Source organism: Podarcis tiliguerta (genome assembly GCF_965153285.1).
Source record: "Podarcis tiliguerta genome assembly, chromosome: 4".
Taxonomy (NCBI): Eukaryota; Metazoa; Chordata; class Lepidosauria; order Squamata; family Lacertidae; genus Podarcis; species Podarcis tiliguerta.
The window spans coordinates 9,707,801-9,728,836 of NC_139537.1; the positions used below are offsets into that span (position 1 = coordinate 9,707,801).

At 47.5% G+C, this 21,036-nt stretch overlaps 1 protein-coding gene across 14 annotated transcripts in view; it reads right to left on the reverse strand.

The window, feature by feature from the left end:
- Window positions 1–21,036, reverse strand: part of TENM4 (teneurin transmembrane protein 4) — a 636,641-nt gene that overhangs the window by 37,014 nt on the left and 578,591 nt on the right. For 10 of the 14 annotated variants that reach the window (XM_083435956.1, XM_083435948.1, XM_083435952.1 and 7 more), the window contains 6 exons: window positions 18,880–19,147; window positions 17,028–17,171; window positions 15,701–15,950; window positions 10,833–10,853; window positions 6,866–7,098; window positions 5,583–5,737 (listed from right to left, as the gene is read on the reverse strand). In XM_083435956.1, coding sequence (XP_083292082.1) covers window positions 5,583–5,737; window positions 6,866–7,098; window positions 10,833–10,853; window positions 15,701–15,950; window positions 17,028–17,171; window positions 18,880–19,147 — 1,071 coding nt within the window. The remainder of the gene's footprint in view (window positions 1–5,582; window positions 5,738–6,865; window positions 7,099–10,832; window positions 10,854–15,700; window positions 15,951–17,027; window positions 17,172–18,879; window positions 19,148–21,036) is intronic. The other 4 variants (XM_083435951.1, XM_083435958.1, XM_083435957.1 and 1 more) reach the window with 1 other exon arrangement.

Sequence of the window (21,036 nt, forward strand, 5' to 3'; positions counted from 1 at the left end):
TGGGTACCCACAGTCACGGGGCCAAGTTGGCACTCCTGCTGTGGGATTCCCCCAAAACTGGCTACTGTGGAGAAAGAAGAAAGGATCAATGGGCAAGTTAGGCCACATCAGAGCTATTATTGTGTTACATTCCCTGCGCACCTTCTCTAGCTGCTTCCCCCAGGGAAGGCTGGTGTGAGGAGGTCTAGAGGCAGCCATTCCAAAGGCTCAGCAGATAACTAAACAAGCTGTACAGTGGTACCTCGGGTTAAGAACTTACCGTATTTTTTGCTCTATAAGACTCACTTTTTCCCTCCTAAAAAGTAAGGGGAAATGTGTGTGCGTCTTATGGAGCGAATGCAAGCTGCGCAGCTATCCCAGAAGCCAGAACAGCAAGAGGGATTGCTGCTTTCGCTGTGCAGCGATCCCTCTTGCTGTTCTGGCTTCTGAGATTCAGAATATTTTTTTTCTTGTTTTCCTCCTCCAAAAACTAGGTGCTTCTTGTGGTCTGGTGCGTCTTATAGAGCGAAAAATACGGTAATTCGTTCTGGAGGTCCGTTCTTAACCTTAAACAGTTCTTAACCTGAGGTACCACTTTAGCTAATGGGGCCTCCCGCTGCCGCCGCCGTGCAATTTCTGTTCTCATCCTGAGGTAAAGTTCGTAACCTGAGGTACTATTTCTGGGTTAGCCGAGTCTGTAACCTGAAGCATCTGTAACCTGAAGCGTCTGTAACTTAAAGGACTTAAAAAATAACAATCTAGTTTGAGTGGAGAGATGGTGGAGGAAATCACAAGTCTAAGTATATATCAGGCCCCTGCTTGCAGAAGGGAAACCACAATGTTCTCCAAGACAGATTTTTTTTTTTTTTTAACAATCAAACTTTACCTCTGGTCCACCAGGCAGGTGACTTTTGTAGGGCTGTAATTTTTATCCCGCTCATAAATGGCAGACGGTGGGGTAGCTGCCACAATGGAGCGGGAGCAATCTTTTCAAATTAGGGGGAGAAAGAAGCAAAGGAACAGGTGCCAGGTGGATGCCTGGAAATTGCATGGGTGGTTGTGGAAAGAAAAGAAAAAACCCCATTGACTTCCATTGTGCCTAACTTACAGTGCTCAAGCTTTCCAGCTAGGAACTGTGGTTCCGCAGAACAAAGTTTCATCCCCCAAGCCGTAATAATAATTATTTGAGGTGTGCAACCCCTGGCAGATTTAGAGGTTATGGCTCCAGGCTGGTGCTGATTATCGGGACGGACAGTGCCCCTGAAAACCGAGCCCTGAGCAGCATCAGCTTGCCTACCTTGTGCTAAGAAATGCAGGTGTCAAAATAGATTTTTTTCCCTATATAAAAAAATAAAAATAAAAATTGAGCAGCTGGACTGAAAAAGCCCAGCATGAAAGCCATTTGCAATCTGAAGCAATTCAAGATTCTTCGTTTTCCTGCTGTTGATAATTTGGGCAGAACAGACTTCAACCACTGTTTCTGAGATATTAATTTGAACCAGTCCCACTCCAAAATGCACTGTGTCCAATTTAGGAAGTCTCCGACACATACGGGAAGAAAAAGTACTTCCGATGAGCAAATGAATTGTGTATGTAATGGAAGACCTGAAGCCATTTTGAATTTAGGCTGCATTGCGATGTATATGCTGACTCCTAATAATAATTATAATTATAATTATTATTATTATTATTATTATTATTATTATTTATAACACGCCCGCCCAGCCGAAGCCAGGCTCAGAGCGGCTAACAACTAGAAAAGCAACACAGCATTCTAAAATCAATTCATTTTAAAATCAATTCAAAATCAAATTAAATTAATGGCAACCATTGGCCTATACTATCATATATTGATTCATCTCTCTATCTCTCTCTCTGACACAAATTGCCAACTGCAGTAGTCGCTTAGCCATTGGCTGAGCTGCAGTGATGTCAGAGAATGCTCATATTCTGAGGGCGGAACGTTGACAAAGCAGTTCAGTGGCTGGAAAAAGTGAAATGGCTTGAGATGAATCTCAAGACTGGAAGGCAGGTGGTAAAAGACAAGGCAAAGGAAATGGGGATAAAGTCAGAAGGCAGCTGCAAAAGGCTCATCTAAGCCAGAAGCTGAGGCTCCAATACTTTGGCCACCTCATGAGAAGAGAAGACTCCCTGGAAAAGACCCTGATGTTGGGAAAGATGGAGGGCACAAGGAGAAGGAGATGACAGAGGACAAGATGGCTGGACAGTGTTCTCGAAGCTACTAGCATGAGTTTGACCAAACTGCGGGAGGCAGTGGAAGACAGGAGTGCCTGGCGTGCTCTGGTCCATGGGGTCACGAAGAGTCGGGCACAACTAAACGACTAAACAACAACAAGCCAAGGAGGCAGAGGAGAAAAGAAAAAGAGGAGTCAGAGAAGCTAGAGAATGAGAAGCGAATGAGAAAGGAAGGTGAGGGGAAAACCTGAACAAGAGCTAGGAATGGGCTTTTTCGTTACTACGGAACAATTTCCCCAACCTGGTGTCTTCCAGATGTTTAGATTACAACATCAGATCCGACCTGCTGGCTGGGGGCGATGGGAGCAGCAGTTCAAAATCCCTGGAAGGCCCAGGTTGGCAAAAGCTGTTGCAGGTGAAAAGTAAACAAGACAAATAAGAAAGTGAGGCGGAATTAAGGAACCTTTTAATGAGGGTGAAAGATGAGAGCGCAAAATATGTTCTGAAGCTCAACATCAAAAAAACTAACATCATGGCCACTGGGCCCATCACCTCCTGGCTAATAAAAGGGGAAGAAATGGAGGCAGTGAGAGATTTTACTTTCTTGCACTCCATGATCACTGCAGATGGTGACAGCAGTCACGAAATTAAAAGACGCCTGCTTCTTAGGAGAAAAGCAATGACAAACCTAGACAAAGAGGAAGAGAAGAGGAAGAAGAGTTTGGATTTGATATCCCGCCTTTCACTCCCTTTAAGGAGTCTCAAAGCGGCTAACAATCTCCTTTTCCTTTCCTCCCCCACAACTAACACTCTGTGAGGTGAGTGGGGCTGAGAGACTTCAAAGAAGTGTGACTGGCCCAGGTCACCCAGCATCTGCATGTGGAGGAGCGGGGAAGCGAACCCGGTTCCCCAGATTACGAGACTACTGTTCTTAACCACTACACCACACTTGCTCTCAGAGGACAAGATGGCTGGTCAGCATCTTAAAAAGCAGACAGCATCTTAAAAAGCAGAGACATCACCTTGCCAACAAAGGTCCGTATATTTAAAGCTATGGTTTTCCCAGTAGTGATGTTTGGAAGTGAGAGCTGGACCATAAAGAAGGCTGATCACTGAAGAACTGATGCTTTTGAATTATGGTGCTGGAGGAGACTCTTGAGAGTCCCATGGACTGCAAGAAGATCAAACCAATCCATTCTGAAGGAAATCAGCCCTGAGTGCTCACTGGAAGGACAGATCCTGAAGCTGAGGGTCCAATACTTTGGCCACCTCATAAGAAGAGAAGACTCCCTGGAAAAGACCCTGATGTTGGGAAAGATGGAGGGCAAAAGGAGAAGGGGACGACAGAGGACAAGATGGCTAGACAGTGTTCTCGAAGCTACCAGCATGAGTTTGACCAAACTGCGGGAGGCAGTGGAGTGCCTGGCGTGCTCTCGTCCATGGGGTCACAAAGAGTTGGATACGACTAAATGACTAAACAACAACAACAACTTCATGAACACTAGGGGACAGGCAGCTGAACGGTCCATGCAGGTAAAAGATGAACTTAAGGAAAGGAAATAAAAATGCATATGAATTTGACACAACCAGCAAAATATTTGCAGGTCTCCAGTTCCACAATATTGATTGTGTGCACACAGTGTGCCAGTTGCTGTTCCGATGTGACAAAGATGCTGTCCAGAGTGCTTACAGTCAAAAGGGACATTTAAAGCCCAGCTTGGAACGCAGGAAGTGGCTTGAGAATAAGGAGACAAATCAGGCTGTTTCCGCTCCCAGAAGACCTCTGCACTCAGCCGGATAATCCGGTTTCCCAGACTGCAAATGTGTGATGATACAGCTGGGAATCCCTACATCACTGCAGGTTGAGGGTACAGCAGATTGAGAGTTCCCATGTACCTTCTTTCCAAAAACATTGCAGAATGCTGATTTCAGTGCAGACAGGCCAAAAATGAAGATATCGGAAGGTCGTGAGACAGGAATGAAGAGGATTTATTCGTGGTGGACACTTTGGAATGAGCAGAGTTGTGGCAGCCCACGAGAACCTTTGCGGAAGCGTTTCTGTCAGGGAACTGCCATCGGAGCTGGAGGTGGGGAGAAGGCTCCAGAGGGATGGCGGAGAGGGTCCCAGCAGGGAGAGAGGCAGCCCATCCGCAGGGGAAGGAAATCAGCGTAACACCAGTGGAGAAGGGGGGCAGACGGGGGAATCGGAAAGGTGGCTCCAGGACTCCTCGCCGGAGACCAGCGGAGAGAGTACGGGTCCTCCGCTGCCCACACCCTTTCTACGCAGAAGACTTCCGCGCAGGGAGAGTAGGAGAAGACTGGGCGTCAAACAGCTTCTATGCTGGAAGAGGTTCAAGAAACGCCTACTGACGGATTCTGCCAGCGACTGAGGCAGCCACGAAACTTGAGGCTGTCCAGGCAGAAAGGGTTCAACCAGGTAACCTAGCCAGGAGTGGCGGCAACTTACGCACGAGCAACCCCTAGAACCATTACAGTTTCCTATTGAGCTGTAGTGATGCCACGCAATAGCTTCAGCAAAGTTGCCCATGCGTTGGCAACCTCAAGGTCAGATGACTGCAATGCCCTTCATGTGGGGTTGCTCTTGGGGGCTGTCTGCAGGCCAGTTAGGGCAGATCAAGGGGCAAACTGGTGCAAAGACACCTTGCTTGTGGTATTTGCAATGGCTGCCAATCTGTTGCCAGGCCAAGTTCAGGATTTTGATATTAACATAAAAGGTCTTACGTAGCTCAAGACTGTATACCAGGCACCCCCAAACTCTGCCCTCCAGCTGTTTTGGGACTACAACTCCCATCATCCCTAGCTAACAGGACCAGTGGTCAGGGATGATGGGAATTTTAGTCCCAAAACAGCTGGAGGGCCAAATTTGGGGATGCCTTGCTTTATACACTCAGAAGGTGACTCACTGCAGTCTGTAGGAAAGTCTGTAGGTTCCCAAGATGTCAGAAGCCTGCTGCAAATGCAAATGTGGAAAAGCATTCCTGTCGATACATGACAGGTGCTCAGTATCTGTTTTTTCTCTGCATCAGTAAGATTTTCCAGCTGGATGAAAAACCTCAATTTTTTGTATCTTCTTTAAAAAAAATGTATATTCTATTTTTTAATATTTTTTTTGGAGTTGTTCTGAATTGCTGTTTAGTTGTTGTTTTTAGCACGCTCTGCACACTGCCTCAATTACTAAACGGCGACGATAGAATATGCATAAACATTCCAACTTCTGAGCGAGAAGGTGCTGTAACAGAATGTGGGGAGGCAGCGCAGCCTGAAAGGAAAAGGTGCCTGGAGGAGGAAAAGGTAATTGGCTTGCCAGACAAGAGATGGAGAAGTTCTGCCATGGCAGATGACGCACAGTTTTGACAGTGGAGAAGGAATGAAGGGGCCTTAAATACCTGGGATATATCCATGACTGAGTCACAGCTCAGAGGCCGGGCGGATGTTAGGTCATTGGAACCAAGCACCGTTGAGATGATCCCGTTCTGATCGATGCGCCGGATCATGGTGCCATCCACAAAATAGATGAACCCAAATTTGTCGACTGTGATGCCTGCGAAGAGGAAACAAACCCAGCTTGGATAACTGCGCAGAAAGAAATTCACTATATATATCTATAAAGGTAAAGGAACCCCTGACCATTAGGTCCAGTCGTGACCGACTTTGGGGTTGCGGCGCTCATCTCGCTTTATTGGCCGAGCTTCCGGGTCATGTGGCCAGCATGACTAAGCCGCTTCTGGCGAACCAGAGCAGCGCACGGAAACGCCGTTTACCTTCCCGCCGGAGCGGTACTTACTTATCTACTTGCACTTTGACGTGCTTTCAAACTGCTAGGTTGGCAGGAGCAGGGACCGAGCAACGGGATTTGAACCGCCGACCTTCTGATCAGCAAGTCCTGGGCTCTGTGGTTTAACCCACAGCGCCACCCGCGTTCCTCTATATCTATCATCCATCTATCTATCTATCTATATCTATCTATATCATCTATCATCTATCTATCTATATCTATCATCTATCTATCATCTATCTATCTATCTATCATCTATCTATCTATCTATCTATCTCTATCTATCATCTATCTATATCTATCTATCTATCTATCTATCTATCATCTATCTATCTATCTATCTATCTATCTATCTATCTATCTATCATCTATCTATCTCTATCTATCATCTATCTATCTATCTATCTATCTATCTATCTATCTATCTATCTCTATCCACACACACACACACACACACACCAACACACAAATGCATATTTGTTCCGAAAATGTGTTTGGCATCAATGCATGGCTGTCAGGCACTTCGTAACTACGGCTCAAGGGAACTATGGCGCAATCACATGATGTGATTGGCAGGTGGGGCTGCCCCTCCCACCTGTCAAGGTTGCCCTGCAGGCAGCCTAAAAGATTCTCCCACTTCCTGGAAGGCTGGGATAAGGACTTTTGCAGCAACCGTGTTACATGTAGTGACGAGATAATTCGGAAGTGAACAAACTCTGCTTGGCTGAGCCCTTGACATACATCAACTAAAATTACATCTGCAGGGCTGCCAGCTAAAGATCAAAGGCATTGGGTCTCCCCATTTTTTAAAAGTAAAACAACCTGAACCTCCTAGGTCAACCCAACCTGCCTGTTTTGAAGCCACCGCATTCTGCTAAGGAACGGCCCTCTTACCCCTAGGGTTTGTGAGCGTGGCCTCCGTCGCTTTTCCACCATCTCCGCAGCGTGTGTCATCAAAGGGAAGACACTGGTCTCCTGTTCCGGCCACCACCTCCGAGTTCTTCACAACGTCTTTCACAACGGTGATCGACTTGATTCTAAAGACACGGCGGCTGTTGGTGTCGGAGAGGTAGATGGATCCGGAAATGGGGTCCGTGGTCAGGTAATACTTATGAGCGGGGCTATGGCTGCAAAAACAAAGGGGGTGGGATATTGAACTTGTTCCTACATTCTCAGGACGACAATCCGGAATCCCGATGGAGGTGCGATGATGTCACAGCACCATGCAGCCAATCAGGTTTGGCTATACGGGCGATGTCAAATGAAGCTCACACGTTGCCTGAGGGCAAAGGCAGAATGTGCTCCCATTACTGGAGGAGGAGGAACAATGAACTTTTGTCCCCTGACCCTTGGCTCTTATGTACCGTGCAATATTTTTCAGACTCTCCCCCCGAAAGCTGAGGCACAAGAGTGAGACTTGCGAGATTCAGGTCTCACTTTATTTGTGTGTAGCTCTGATCTGATCCTTATTCATTCCTTGAGATTATGTCACTAGACAAAGGGCGGGATGCTCACAGAGTTATGTGGAGCGCCCAGTCCAGTGGCTGTGTTCACACATTACAATAACCTCGGTTTATTATGCATAACAGCATGCTAGTGCATGCCGTTGGATCTTTCCCACTTTGCTCTTTCCCTGGAGAAAGAAGGTGAAAACAAACTAGGAGGCTATCATTACGCTTGGCTTCCTATTACATCCAAACTTGGGATTGTGGCCTTTTGCTCCCTGAGAAACCAGCCTCCCTGCTCCAACCCTCTTTCTGAAGATCTCTGAGAATTGTAGATTATGGGCTTATCCGCACTTATCTTTCGCCTCACATTTTGCTAGGCAGAGATCCACACTTTCCTGGTTCGTCTCCAAGCGTGTTATTATTATTATTATTTGGTTTGTTTAACCCCACCCCTTTCCCCAAGAAAGCCTGATCTCTACTGCTGAATCGGAGCAAATGGCAATTCAGGTTTTCGCGGGGAAAGTGGCAGGGAAGCTCAAACCTGTGCCTAGAAATATGGAACAAAGATTAAGTCAGATAAGCCCTTTATTGAGGGGAACAGGAGTCTCCCAGTGACTTTCAGAACCCTTAGCAAACCGTAGCTCCAATGATTCTTTGGAGCATGGGTAGGCAAACTAAGGCCCGGGGGCCGGATCCGGCCCAATCGCCTTCTAAATCCGGCTCGTGGACGGTCCAGGAATCAGCATGTTTTTACGTGAGTAGAATGTGTCCTTTTATTAAAAATGCATCTCTGGGTTATTTGTGGGGCCTGCCTGGTGTTTTTACATGAGTAGGATGTGTCATTTTATTTGAAATGCATTTCTGGGTTATTTGTGGGGCATAGGAATTTGTTCACTCCCCCCCCCCCCCAATATAGGCCGGTTCCCCACAAGGTCTGAGGGACAGTGGACCGGCCCCCTGCTGAAAAAGTTTGCTGATCCCCGCTTTGGAGGAATCCACAGCTGTTGAAAGTGCCATGATATTGCTTTAAATCTATAGTGCAGATGAGGCCTCAGTCAGGGACCCTGGCCTATCATGGCATGCAAGTCCGGCCACTGCCTTAATTTTGTAAAAACAAAAACAAAACCCACCCAAAGAACATGTTGCAAATTACTTACCTAGCTAGCGTCCCACCTGGCTCATTCAAGTCTCATGCCATGCACCTTGCTAGAAACGGCCATTTTACATAACCTTGCCCTTTTCTCTCACCTGTCTCCCAAATGCTCTGCATCCCTCAATTTGTAAAAAAAATATATAATAACACCTCTCCTCTGCCCTGCCTATTGAATTAACTTGGTACCTTTTGCATAGAGCGAGGGAGCTGGGCAGAAGAGAGGGCTGTTTGTGGGAAGACCTATCTGATATATCCCAGAATATCCCCCTGTGATTTTACCTTATTAAAGTCTGAGCAGATTTCATCTGCGCACGATGACACTGATTCTTGCTAAATAAAATACTCTGACCTTCAGCGACTCGGGATGGCAGTTTGGGCTCCATCTGTATTCCTTCTCGATGACAGCAAACTGGCAGGGTATTATTTCATTTACCTGCCCGTCACTCAACCTGAGAATCCACTTTGTGTGTGTGTGTTGGGGGGAAGGTGCCCTGTGGGAATCTGCCATCCATTTTTATCAGGCCCCCAAGAGTTCGCCGCTCTTCTCCAGGAAGGCTCGGCTGAATGTCAGTCAGCTCTTGAGCGGCTCATAATCACCGGAGGTGGGCCGGAGAGGCATTAATAACCACCGGCTGACATTCCCCAGCACCTTGTTCGCCTCCAAGACTTTCAAAAGCACTTTCCGCGGAGCCTCTCGTCAAATTGGACGAGGCCGTGGCGGTGATTTACACACAATGACACACAGACAATTTGGACAATGTGACCCCTCTAACCACTTCAGGTGTGGAGGAGTGACAGGTGCCGGCAAGTCTCCCCTGGCGGCCTTCTAGAAAAAGCATTTTTCACCTCAGAAAAGTGACGGGCAGGTAGTTGCCGGCGGGCCAGGTCCACCTCTTGAGTTAATTTGATCTGGCTGCCCGACCAAATTTCAATCAGCGCAGAGTTTAAAAAAGGAAAAGGAGTTCGGCCACATTTTTATGTAACTATGGGGGACCAAAACCCTCAGGTCTGGCCCGCATATGGGGTGGAATGAACCAGCTGCCTTGGGTGGCAAAATCCTGTGGGGCGGCGACCTGTGGGTGGCCTACCCACCCCGGCAAATTTTTGCTGGAAGCCACCACCACCCAACCCCAGTAAGTGAGGCTTTGGTGGGACGGGCCTCCCTTGAAAATATTTTCCCACTTATGTCTCAATAGGCACACAAGCACCACACACACACACACAACAGAGGATCATATTCCCCACCCCCAGCAACAACAAATATTTATTTGTGCTAGGAAAGTCGGATTCCCTTCCCTGCATAAGTGGTTTAAGATATCTGGATTCCCATACAACAGCGTCGTAAACAAATGCAACATTTTGATACCCAAAGCAGTCTGAAATCTCTGTGATTTATTCTAACCTAGGTATTTTTGTGGGGAGTGTCCATTTATGGGTGGATGAGGGCAGATGTAGCTCTAACCAAGTTCTAATGTGTTTGGAGCAATGGCCATTGTGCTTAACTCTGCTACCAGAGAGTAAGAGATCTCTCTTCCAAACATTTCTCTCCGGCAGAAAAGACCATTGAAGTGCAGAAAGCACATCATCTTGGCATGCCCTGGGCATGATTTTAGAAAAGTACCTAGGAATATAAAAAAATGCCCTGTTGGATCAGACCGAATGGCCCATCTAGTCCAGGATCCTGTCCTCACAATGGTCAATCAGATGTCAATGGAAAGCCAGACATGAGCACTCCTTCCACTTGAGATGGGCAGCAAGTGGTATTCAGAGCCAAAACACCTCCAATAGTGGAGGCAGAATACAGCCATTTTGGCTAGTAGCGGTTATCCTGCATGCATTTCTCTACTCCTCTTTGCAAGGCATGTTTTGTCATCGGGTTACAGATGCTTCAGGCTGCGTTTTTTTGGGTTACGGACCGCCGAAACCCAGAAGTACTGGAACGGGTTGCTTCCGGGTTTCGGCGGCCGCGCATGCGCAGAAGCGCTTAATCGCACATGCACAGAAGCGCCGAATCGCAACCTGCACAGGCACAGACGCACCGCTGCGGGTTGCGAACGTGCATCCCGCACGGATCACGTTCGCAAGCTGAGCATCCACTGTAATTTGTGTGCAATAAAATATCATTTGACAAATAATCCATACACCATGTAAAAAAACCCAACCATCTACATATAGCTCAACAGGCAAGAAGTAATAAACGAGAGAGAACACGCAACGAAGGAAGGGAGAGAAAGTGACGGTTGTCCGCTTGTTGGCTTACCTATGTCTGAAATCTTTATTTCTGACAGAAGAGCAGGAAAGCAGAAGAAGAACAAGACAGGAGGAGGAGGAAAGAGAGAGAGAGAGAGAGAGAAAGGAGAGAGAGAGGTTAGCGGCTGAGCTCCGAAGCATTATTAGCAGGCTGAAAACTTGACAGTAACAACCACATTGTACAAGGCAATAATAAATAAAGATTTAGCAAGCCTGACACTGATACATTTCATAATGGAGATTACTTGTCAGAGGAGCTGCCTTATACGTTGCTGCTGCCCATCACTGGGGGGCCGGAGGAGAGAAAGTGATCTCCTGGATAACTTTGGAGTTGCAGCTCAGGTACAGAGGGGTGCAGAGCAGTTGTCATGGGGTCTGCGTTTCCCACGGTTGCCTCCGTCTCGAGATGTCGTTTCTCGAGACAGATCTCCCTGGCGCTTTAGGGACGACTCATACAGCCCTCCTTGCACATGGTGGACCGGGTACCTTTCACCGCCGTGTCCTCGTGAATGCACAGAACAGCTGTGCAAACAGGCCCCATACTGTGAGCATTCGTGTTCGTACCACCGGTCAGCGTGCTTCTTCTATTTTACAGAAAGGCAATTTAGCAGCTGCAGCGTTGACGGCAACAATGCACGTTGGTGTGTTTTTAAAAAAAATAAACGTTTGAGCAAGGCTCAAAAAGCAGCCACAGGAGAGAGAGGGGGGAGAGCCACGCTGATGTCGAGGCTGCTTTTTGTTCTTGTCGTTGTTCCCTCTCGGCAACCTTTTCTGAAACCCCGTTTTACAGCCCTCTGGAAAACAGGGCTTCCCACAAAGAAACCACACTGAAATGGCAGTCCCCTCCAAGGGAACACACTTTGAAAAAGGCACAGAGTTTTAAAAAAATGTTTGCGCCCTCCAAAAAGCCAGAGTTTCCCCGGATGGCCATTAACCGAGACCAGCCAGTCTGTGGGCCTTGAATAATTCCTTGGTCCTTGGGTGTTTAAGCACAAAAGAAACAGAAACGGCTTGCTTTCATACCAGAGTATGCCTACTTTGGAGGCAAGGAAGTAAGTTGTTCTTCTGAGGATCTGGGAAAGGATTTGGGGGGGGCGGCTGGGCTGGGCAGAAGGTTGCCTTTAAAGTGATTGAGACTATTTGCCCACCTAGACCAGTGTTGTTTGCTCTGACTGGCAACAGCTCCCCAGGGTCTTTCTCACACTTGCTGCCTACTTGGAAGGAGTGGTGCTGGGGACTGACGCTGGGACCTATTGCACGTAGAGCATGTCTCTCCCACTGATATGATCTCATCTGATTTAGGAATGGCTTTGTAAAGTCTAGACCAGGATTGATCCAGACCAGACCTGAGCTAAGCATAGGCTAGTCCACCCCAGGATTTACAGAGAATTATGGTAGGAAGAGCTGCAGTTTGCATGGAATCATGGGCAAGGAAACTATTCTAAAGCAAACCTCTTTACCCAAAGCAGTCTCAGTCCAGATTTTTTGTTTCTAAGAGTCCCAGGTCCTGAACACCGGATGCTTAATAACACCATATTCAAAGTGGTTTTATACCACTTAATGTGCCTGCAATTTTGTCCCTGCATTATTATTTTTAAAATGCTAACTAAGGAAGCAAGCATTAGCTTGAAATTGGGCTGTGGGAAAAGACGGCAACAGTTCCTTTCCAGAATTTTTGGATCTTGAGTGCTTAGGAAAGGAAATTTGGAAGGAGGCTCCTGTCTGGTTTGGACTAATTTCTTTTCTTTTTTATTATTATTAAGGATTTTCTTGTTTTACAGAAGTAAGTGTAATGCCTCGTATACCTCCCCCCCCATGTAACATTTTTACAAATCCGTTTCATTTGTTGAGGCATTAGGGGGAGAAGAAAAAAGAAAGAAAAAAGAAAGGGGGGGGGGGTGGAGAGAGGGAAGATGGATGGGGGTGGGGTCGGGTGGCGGTGTTTCTATTATGTTTAATGTATGTAGAGTTTGGTGTCAGCGTTGCTTGTGTTGTTCACTTGTGTTCCTTTGGTGGTGAGAGAGGTTGGGGTTGGCCTAGGGTGTGATTGTTTGCTTGTGATTGGCTGTGGTGATCTTTGTTTTCGTGTGTGAGTGGGGCGGGTGGGTGTTTTGGATCAGGTTAGCCATATTGATTTGTATGCTGTTGGTGGATTATTGTCCTTGTCCTGTTGGGCTGTGTATGTGATAAAGGGGAGCCATACCGGGGTGAAGGCATCTTCTTCTGTTTGTCCCCGTGTCAGTTTCAGTTTATTAGTTAATTTTTCTAGTAGGGCTGTTTCCCATACTATTTGGTACCATTGGTCCATGCTTACTCCTGACAGGTCTCTCCAATGTCTGGCTATGATGCTTCTGGCTGCTGAGAGTAGGTGGGTTATGAGTCCTTTGTGGTGTAAAATGGGCATTGTTGTCTTGGAAGATGTTTAGTAGGGCCAATTCTGGGGTTGGACTAATTTAGAAGCACCAGACTCAATGTGTGGACATTATGGGTTGCATTCGTACTACACTAAAGCCACCTTAAGTGTACTACTTGATCTGCTGGGATGTTGTTGCACAAAGAGAACGCAACAGCAGGTTGCACAAACACTCGTGCAAGGAGTTTCTGCAAAGCACAACTGTTGCGCTGGATTCTGCTGCTGCGCAATATTGAAACCCAACCCTCTACGGCTTGCGTTTTCGAGACAGCCGCGGGAGTCAAGGACAGATCTTTCTGGCAGCTTCTCAGCGCTGTTGCCGTTCCACTAATATGGACACAAGGGAAGTACAGAGGGGGAGAATTCTTTCCGATGGCAGGTCACCTTTCCATTATGTCGGACGGCAGAAAGCGCACCCTCAAATCCCTAAAGAGGCTTCCTGCCCGCTTCTATGAACTTACTGAACTCCAGCGGGTGCAGAATGCTGCAGCGATGCTCCTCACAGGGTCTCTGCCATGGGAGCATATTCACCCAGTGCTTTTCCAGCTGCACTGGCTCCCGGTGGAGTACAGGGTCAGGTTCAAGGTGCTGGTCTTAACCTTTAAAGCCCTTCAAGGCCTAGGACCCTCGTACCTACGGGACTGCCTCTCCCGGTATGCCCCACGGAGAGCCTCAAGGTCCATAAACAGCAACACCCTAGGGGTCCTGGGCCCTAAGGAAGTTAGATTAGCTTCAACCAGAGCCAGGGCCTTGTCAACACTGGCTCCGGCCAGGTGGAACGCTCTGTCTCATGAGGCCAGGGCTCTGCAGGATCTGTTTTCTTTCCGCAGGGCCTGTAAGACAGAGTTGTTCCGCTTGGAGCCAATTTGACTCCCTCCCCCTCTTTCTTTTTTCTTTTCCTTCTCCTCCTGCGATAAGGCTACATTTTAATATTTTGATGTTTCAATATTTTAATGTTGTATTTTAATCTTGTTTTTAAGTTGTATTCATTCAACTTGTTTTTATTATTGCTTGTTAGCCGCCCTGAGCCCGGCCTTGGCTGGGGAGGGCGGGGTATAAATAAAAATTATTTATTATTGTTATTATTATTATTATTATTATTATTATTATTATTATTATTACTATTATTAATCTGCAGAGCTCTCCATTGGCTTGCACTGTCCCTTCCAACTTGTTCCTGTTCTGCAGGGAGTTGGTAGGACGGCCAAGAAGAAGAAGGCAGCTTCAGGAAGGTTTGGGACCTATAAATCACAGCTAACTTGCTGTCCTACTTATGAATGACTCTCTAATGTTCCCATTACCCCTGCTACCCTTCCAATATTAGACATTTCCTTGGGGCTGCATGTTAATTTTGCAGCGTGGCAGAAGAGCCGCCAAGGAGATGCTCAGCTTCTCAGGCAAAACCTTCCCTGTGCCCCATTTGCCCTCTCCATCCTTTCATTGCAAAGTTTTGATCTCACTTAGCTACTGGACCCCATGATAGTCAGAGCTCAAGCTGGCTATCAGAACTGGTGGGCTTGTGGAACTGGCTCTTTGCAGATTTTGAATGTGCAGGCAGTGTTGTCACAGTCACTCGGATTCTGCACTTCTCTGGATTTTAGGATAAAATACATTTAGAAATGCACATTTCGAGAGAGAGAGAAAAATATGCATTTTAAACATGGGTTTTTGTGTGGGTTGCTTAAAAGAAAAACCACAGTTTAGCATAAAAATGAGATGAAATGGATCCAGTACGTTTCCGTGCACAATTCAAAGTGTTAGTGCTGACCTTTAAAGCCCTAAACGGCCTCGGTCCAGTATATCTGAAGGGGAGTCTCCACCCCCATTGTTCTGCCTGGACACTGAGGTCCAGCGCCGAGGGCCTTCTGGCGGTTCCCTCACTGCGAGAAGTCAAGTTACAGGGAACCAGGCAGAGGGCCTTCTCGGTGGTGGCGTCCGCCCTGTGGAACGCCCTCCCACCAGATGTCAAAGAGATAAACTACTACCTGACATTTAGAAGACATCTGAAGGCAGCCCTGTTCAGGGAAGCTTTTAATGTTTTATGCATTACGGTATTTTAATATTTTGTTGGAAGCCGTCCAGAGTGGCTGGGGAAACTCAGCCAGATGGGCAGGGTATAAATATTATTATTATTATTATTATTATTATTATTATTATTATTAGAGTTTGGGTTTGATATCCCGCCTTTCACTCCCTTTAAGGAGTCTCAAAGCGGCTAACATTCTCCTTTCCCTTCCTCCCCCACAACAAACACTCTGTGAGGTGAGTGGGGCTGAGAGACTTCAAAGAAGTGTGACTGGCCCAAGGTCACCCAGCAGCTGCATGTGGAGGAGCAGGGAAGCGAACCCGGTTCACCAGATTACGAGACTACCGCTCTTAACCACTACACCACACTGGCATTATTATTAAATGGATGCACAAATTCAAAAGAGACACAGTAGTAGACAGATCTATCCCCTCCTAACCTTAATTCCAGTACGTTGGTGACGTTTCCGGAGGGGAAGATTCTACGGATGTAATTGAAGTCCCCGACGTAAAGGCTTCCGTCCGAGCCACAAGTCAAGGCAACAGGAGCCAGAAGTTTGTTCCCATCAGCAAGGCCGTTGCAACTGGGGCAGGAGATGCTCCTCCTGCGGCCGTTCCCCATGATGCTCCCTATGACAGGTGGCTGCTGGGAGATGAACTGGTTCTCCCCGTTTCCTTTGTGCAGGATACCTGGAGAGCAACAGAAAGCAAAACAGAGCGGGGGTGACTCTGCTGCGAGGGATTTGGAGGCGGCAGCCAGGGTAGCTGTCAGGAAGCCAGCCAGCAATAAATCACACAGTGTAAGTGAAGTTAACTCTTTGCTAGAAGAAACAGGATCTGGAGATGTGGAGGCTGAATGTCCCCAACGACTGCCTAAATCTCCTCTCCTGGTCGGCGGTTCGAATCCCCGCGACGGGTGAGCTCCTGTTGCTCGGTCCCTGCTCCTGCCAACCTAGCAGTTTGAAAGCACGTCAAAGTGCAAGTAGATAAATAGGTACCACTCCGGCGGGAAGGTAAACGGCATTTCCGTGCACTGCTCTGGTTCGCCAGAAGCGGCTTAGTCATGCTGGCCACATGACCCAGAAGCTGTACTCGGGCTCCCTCGGCCAGTAAAGTGAGATGAGTGCCGCAACCCGAGAGATGGCCACGACTGGACCTAATGGTCAGGGGTCCCTTTACCTTTTTTTAGTTATGTGTTAGTGAGCCACCAGCCATGCAGGAAACAACTGCTCTGCTAGATCTCCCATGACAGGTCCCTTGCTGTCCCCCTGTGATTTGCCACACTCTAGTCCTGCTCAGGCTTCTTTACAATGCAGTTCCTCTAAAGGACGCACCTGTGTGTTGTGAGCAGAGGAAATCCAGGGAAATCTAGGCTGGCCACCCCCATTCCGTGTGCCTGGATTTCCTCCGCTCATCCCAGACGCACCAGAATTCAAATGCTTGCTCTAGAAGGACGGTGGCACTCGGGGCAATCTCTGCCAGAAGGAAAACGCTTGCAAGGGATTTGCAGAGTCCAGTCGCTCCCCGCATGCACACCCAAAGAGGTTGGCACCATATGTAGGTTGCAATAAATAATTTGTTAGCAATGTATGTCTGTGCGCACACTTTGTGTATACACCCCCCTCTCTCGTTTGGGCTGAATTATTAATGGCGATCAAGCTACCGCTTGCCGTGCAAGTGTGTCAACCCCTGTGCTATTTTTATTATTTGCAAGTTGGGGCGGTGTGGGGAGGAGGAAGAAGCTGGGGCCAAGAAGACCCGACGCACCGCTCTGGATGTTGAGGGCGTGATGCTTGTCCAGAGACCACCCTCCAAGTTTGGAAGCGTCGATCTCGTAACCTTGAAGCACCGCCGTTCGCTTCTCCCACAGGATCAGGTCTGGACACGATTCGTATTCATAGCCCACCGATACTGGGAGGGAGAGACAGAGAGAAATGGAGACCAGCAGCTTAATGGCCTTAAAAGTGCACGCTCAGCATAGAACGGAGGTTTCTAATTGGGTGGCCGGGTTGGCGAGAAGGGGATTTCTGCAGGCTACAGCAAATACTTATTTAAAACATTGTCACATCCATGCAGAGCATCCTTCTTTAAAGGCTACAGAGCATTATAAAAAAGGTCAGCGTAGTAATAGGTGTTGAACAAATGCGCTAATGATTTTAAAACGGCCGGATCAGGGACGTGTTTATTAGACACGGAACGCTCAAGGTCTTCCAATTTGCATTTTGTGCCTTTTTTTCTGCTTTAGTGGGCAGAGAAGCCCACTAATGCAGGACGGGAGGAGAAAGATCTAAACGCAGAAAGATGCTGTGTTTTAGGACAATCCACGTGTAGATTAAGCAGGTGAGCAGCTAGTGGGGGAAAGCTCCTAGAATCATAGAATCATAGAGTTGGAAGAGACCACAAGGGCCATCGAGTCCAACCCCCTGCCAAGCAGGAAACACCATCAGAGCACTCCTGACATATGGTTGTCAAGCCTCTGCTTAAAGACCTCCAAAGAAGGAGACTCCACCACACTCCTTGGCAGCAAATTCCACTGTCAAACAGCTCTTACTGTCAGGAAGTTCTTACACCTTTCTCCCTCTCTCTCAGGGCCTGGAGGCTGATGTTTGTCTGGGGGCAACAGAAGGTACCCCAGTTATGGAGTGTAAGGAAAGAAGGAAGTTGCTGCAGGATCAGGCCCAAGGCAGATCTTGTTATCACAGTGGCCAGCCACATGCTCCAAGCTCCAGTTCCCAGCAAATGGTAAAAAAAGCAGGCTGAGCAATACTCCTTGCTCTGCCCATGATAATTGCTTAAGTCGTGGATGTAGGCTGGCTCAGCTTTTCCACTTGGAAGGGAGGAAGCAACTAAGATTGTCCAGCCCACTCCCGTTCTCCAACTTGATGGGGGCGGGGCTGTCACCATCAACAACAACCTTTCCCTCCCGCCATCACAGAAACCCTGGAAGTGACTTACACCAGACGTTTAAAAGCAATCAGTCCTCCCCAAAACCAAGCCAAGCAAAGCATAAAAGAAGAACAAGGAGCAGCAGATTAAAAAGAATAAATCATACACCCAAAAGAACCAGGGGAAAATAATAATAATAATGAGTTATGAGCCGGGCCGAAGGCATGCAAAACATAAAACGGTATTTAGAAGTGCCAAGAAATCGACAAGGTGGGAGCCGGGTGGATGTCCTGGGGCAAGGAGTTCCACAGTTCAGGAGCAGCGACGGCAAAAGCCCTCTAGCACAGGCATAGGCAAACTCGGCCCTCCAGGTGTTTTGGGACTACAATTCCCATTATCCCTGACAACTGGGCCTGTTAGCTAGGGATGATGGGAGTTGTAGTCCCAAAACAGCTGGAGGGCCGAGTTTGCCTATGCCTGCTCTAGCGCAGTGTTTCCCAACCTTGGGCCTCCAGCTGTTTTCAAACTACAATTCCCATCATCCCTGACCACTGGTCTTGCTAGCTGAGGATTATGGGAGTTGTAGTCCAAAAACAGCTGGAGGCCCAAGGTTGGGAAATGCTGCTCTAGCGTGTTCCTGTATGCCAGATGGTGGTGGGAGCTGCAAAAGGGCATCAGCCAATTGAATGGATAGGCAAGCTCATGTGATACGGGATGGAGAGTGAAGTCTTACCAAAGGCCTCCGATAACCCATACACCTTCTGGTTGTAGACGTCAGTCTTGTCCCAGATGAAGTAGTAGGAGAGATCCGGGGCGGCAGCAAACCACTTCCTGAACAGGCGTCCTTCTACGGCTACCATGAGATGGACTTTCATGAGGTTGAACGGGATGGTAGGGTGGGTCAAGCTGATCCTCAGGACCGATTTGTAGCCGGGCGTACGGCTGCTCAAGTAACTCAGCTTGATTTTGCTGCCTGAGATTTTAATCTCTTCTTGCAAGGCCTGGAAAAAAGCATCCCACCAAAGTGTGTTATTATATCACATACCAAGCAGGTAAAGAAACATACGCAGAGCTGCGATTTATGAGATGTTTATGTGCGTTTCTTAAAAAGAAGAAGAAAGAAAACTGATTTCACGGATAGAACTCTGGTTTTCTACACCCACGATAAGACACACCGATAAGTAAAAATAATTTATAGGCTTGTTTTTGGAAGCTAAGAGATGCTCATCACTCTCAGGCTGCAATCTTATCCATCCATACCTTGAACTCAGCTGGACTTCTTAGTTGGTATAAACAAAACTGTGATATCATTATTATCAACATGCCCTTCACTCTAAGGTCCCACAAAGGGTTGCAACAATTTAAAAGACAACAAAAAGGTTTTAAAAACATACAATTGCAAAAATTAAAATTATCTATATATATAAAACCACCGTGGCACCATGAATCATAACAGATGTCTTTATTTGCATGAACACACACAACAGATCTAACAGCGTCCCTGTGATCAGCAGGGAATTTTGTTCCAGTAACCTGAAGATTCAGAAGCATTTGTTTTCGTTTGTTCAAGGCTTCGAGATTTCTTGAAAGCAATGCTCCTTCTGCAAGGTGAGCTTGTTTTCTCCTGCTCTGGAGGGTAGGATGTGAACCGGTGCCTTCAAGCTACAAGAAAGGAGATCCAAAATGAACACCAGGAAGGACTATATGACAGTAAGAGCTGTTTGACAGTGGAATGGTCTTCCCCGGAAGGTGGTTCAGGACCCTAAGGAATTGTTGCTGTTGTTTAGTCGTTTAGTCGTGTCCAACTCTTCGCGACCCCATGGACCAGAGCACACCAGGCACTCCTGTCTTCTACTGCCTCCCGCAGTTTGGTCAAACTCATGCTGGTAGCTTCAAGAACACTGTCCAACCATCTCGTCCTCTGTCGTCCCCTTCTCCTTGTGCCCTCCATCTTTCCCAACATCAGGGTCTTTTCCAGGGAGTCTTCTCTTCTCATGAGGTGGCCAAAGTATTGGAGCCTCAGCTTCAGGATCTGTCCTTCCAGTGAGCACTCAGGGCTGATTTCCTTCAGAATGGATAGGTTTGATCTTCTTGCAGTCCATGGGACTCTCAAGAGTCTCCTCCAGCACCAGAATTCAAAAGCATCAATTCTTTGCGATCAGCCTTCTTTAGGGTCCAGCTCTCACTTCCATACATCACTACTGGGAAAACCATAGCTTTAACTAGACGGACCTTTGTTGGCAGATCTTTGTTGGCAAAGATCCTCCTTCATGGATCAGTGCCTTGCCGTGGCGAAGGGGCTTGAATAACTCAGAGAAGCTATGAGCTATGCCGTGCAGGGCCACCCAAGATGGACAGGTCATAGTGGAGAGTTTTGACCAAACGTGATCCACCTGGAGCAGGAACCAGCAAGCCACTCCAGTATCCCTGCCAAGAAAACTCCATGGACAAAGACAACAGGCCTAAGGAATAAACCTACACAAATCTGTAGCCCTAAGGCATTTGGATGGCGCCTCATATGCTTCCTTCTGGCAACTCCTGCAGCCAAACTGGTGCCAAACGCCTTGCTCTGCTTTCCTTTATACCACATCAACGAGGCCAAGAGGGTGTGTGTCTTGTCATCTGGGCAGCCCAGGACCTCAATAAACACTCCAGGGATATCACGTCAGTGCCACTAACACACCAGTTTAACTTCACCCCCCCGAGGCACACTCCGTTGTCTCTCGGGACAGACGGATGCCAACGAAAAGGATTGCCGCAGCAAACATTTCTATTTGATCAGAAGGCAGACAGGGTAGCCAATGCAGTGCTCTGCAAATGGCACTGGGATTTCTAACTCCCATTATCCCTAGTCAACATGGCCAATGGTCTGGGCTGATGTAGTCCAATC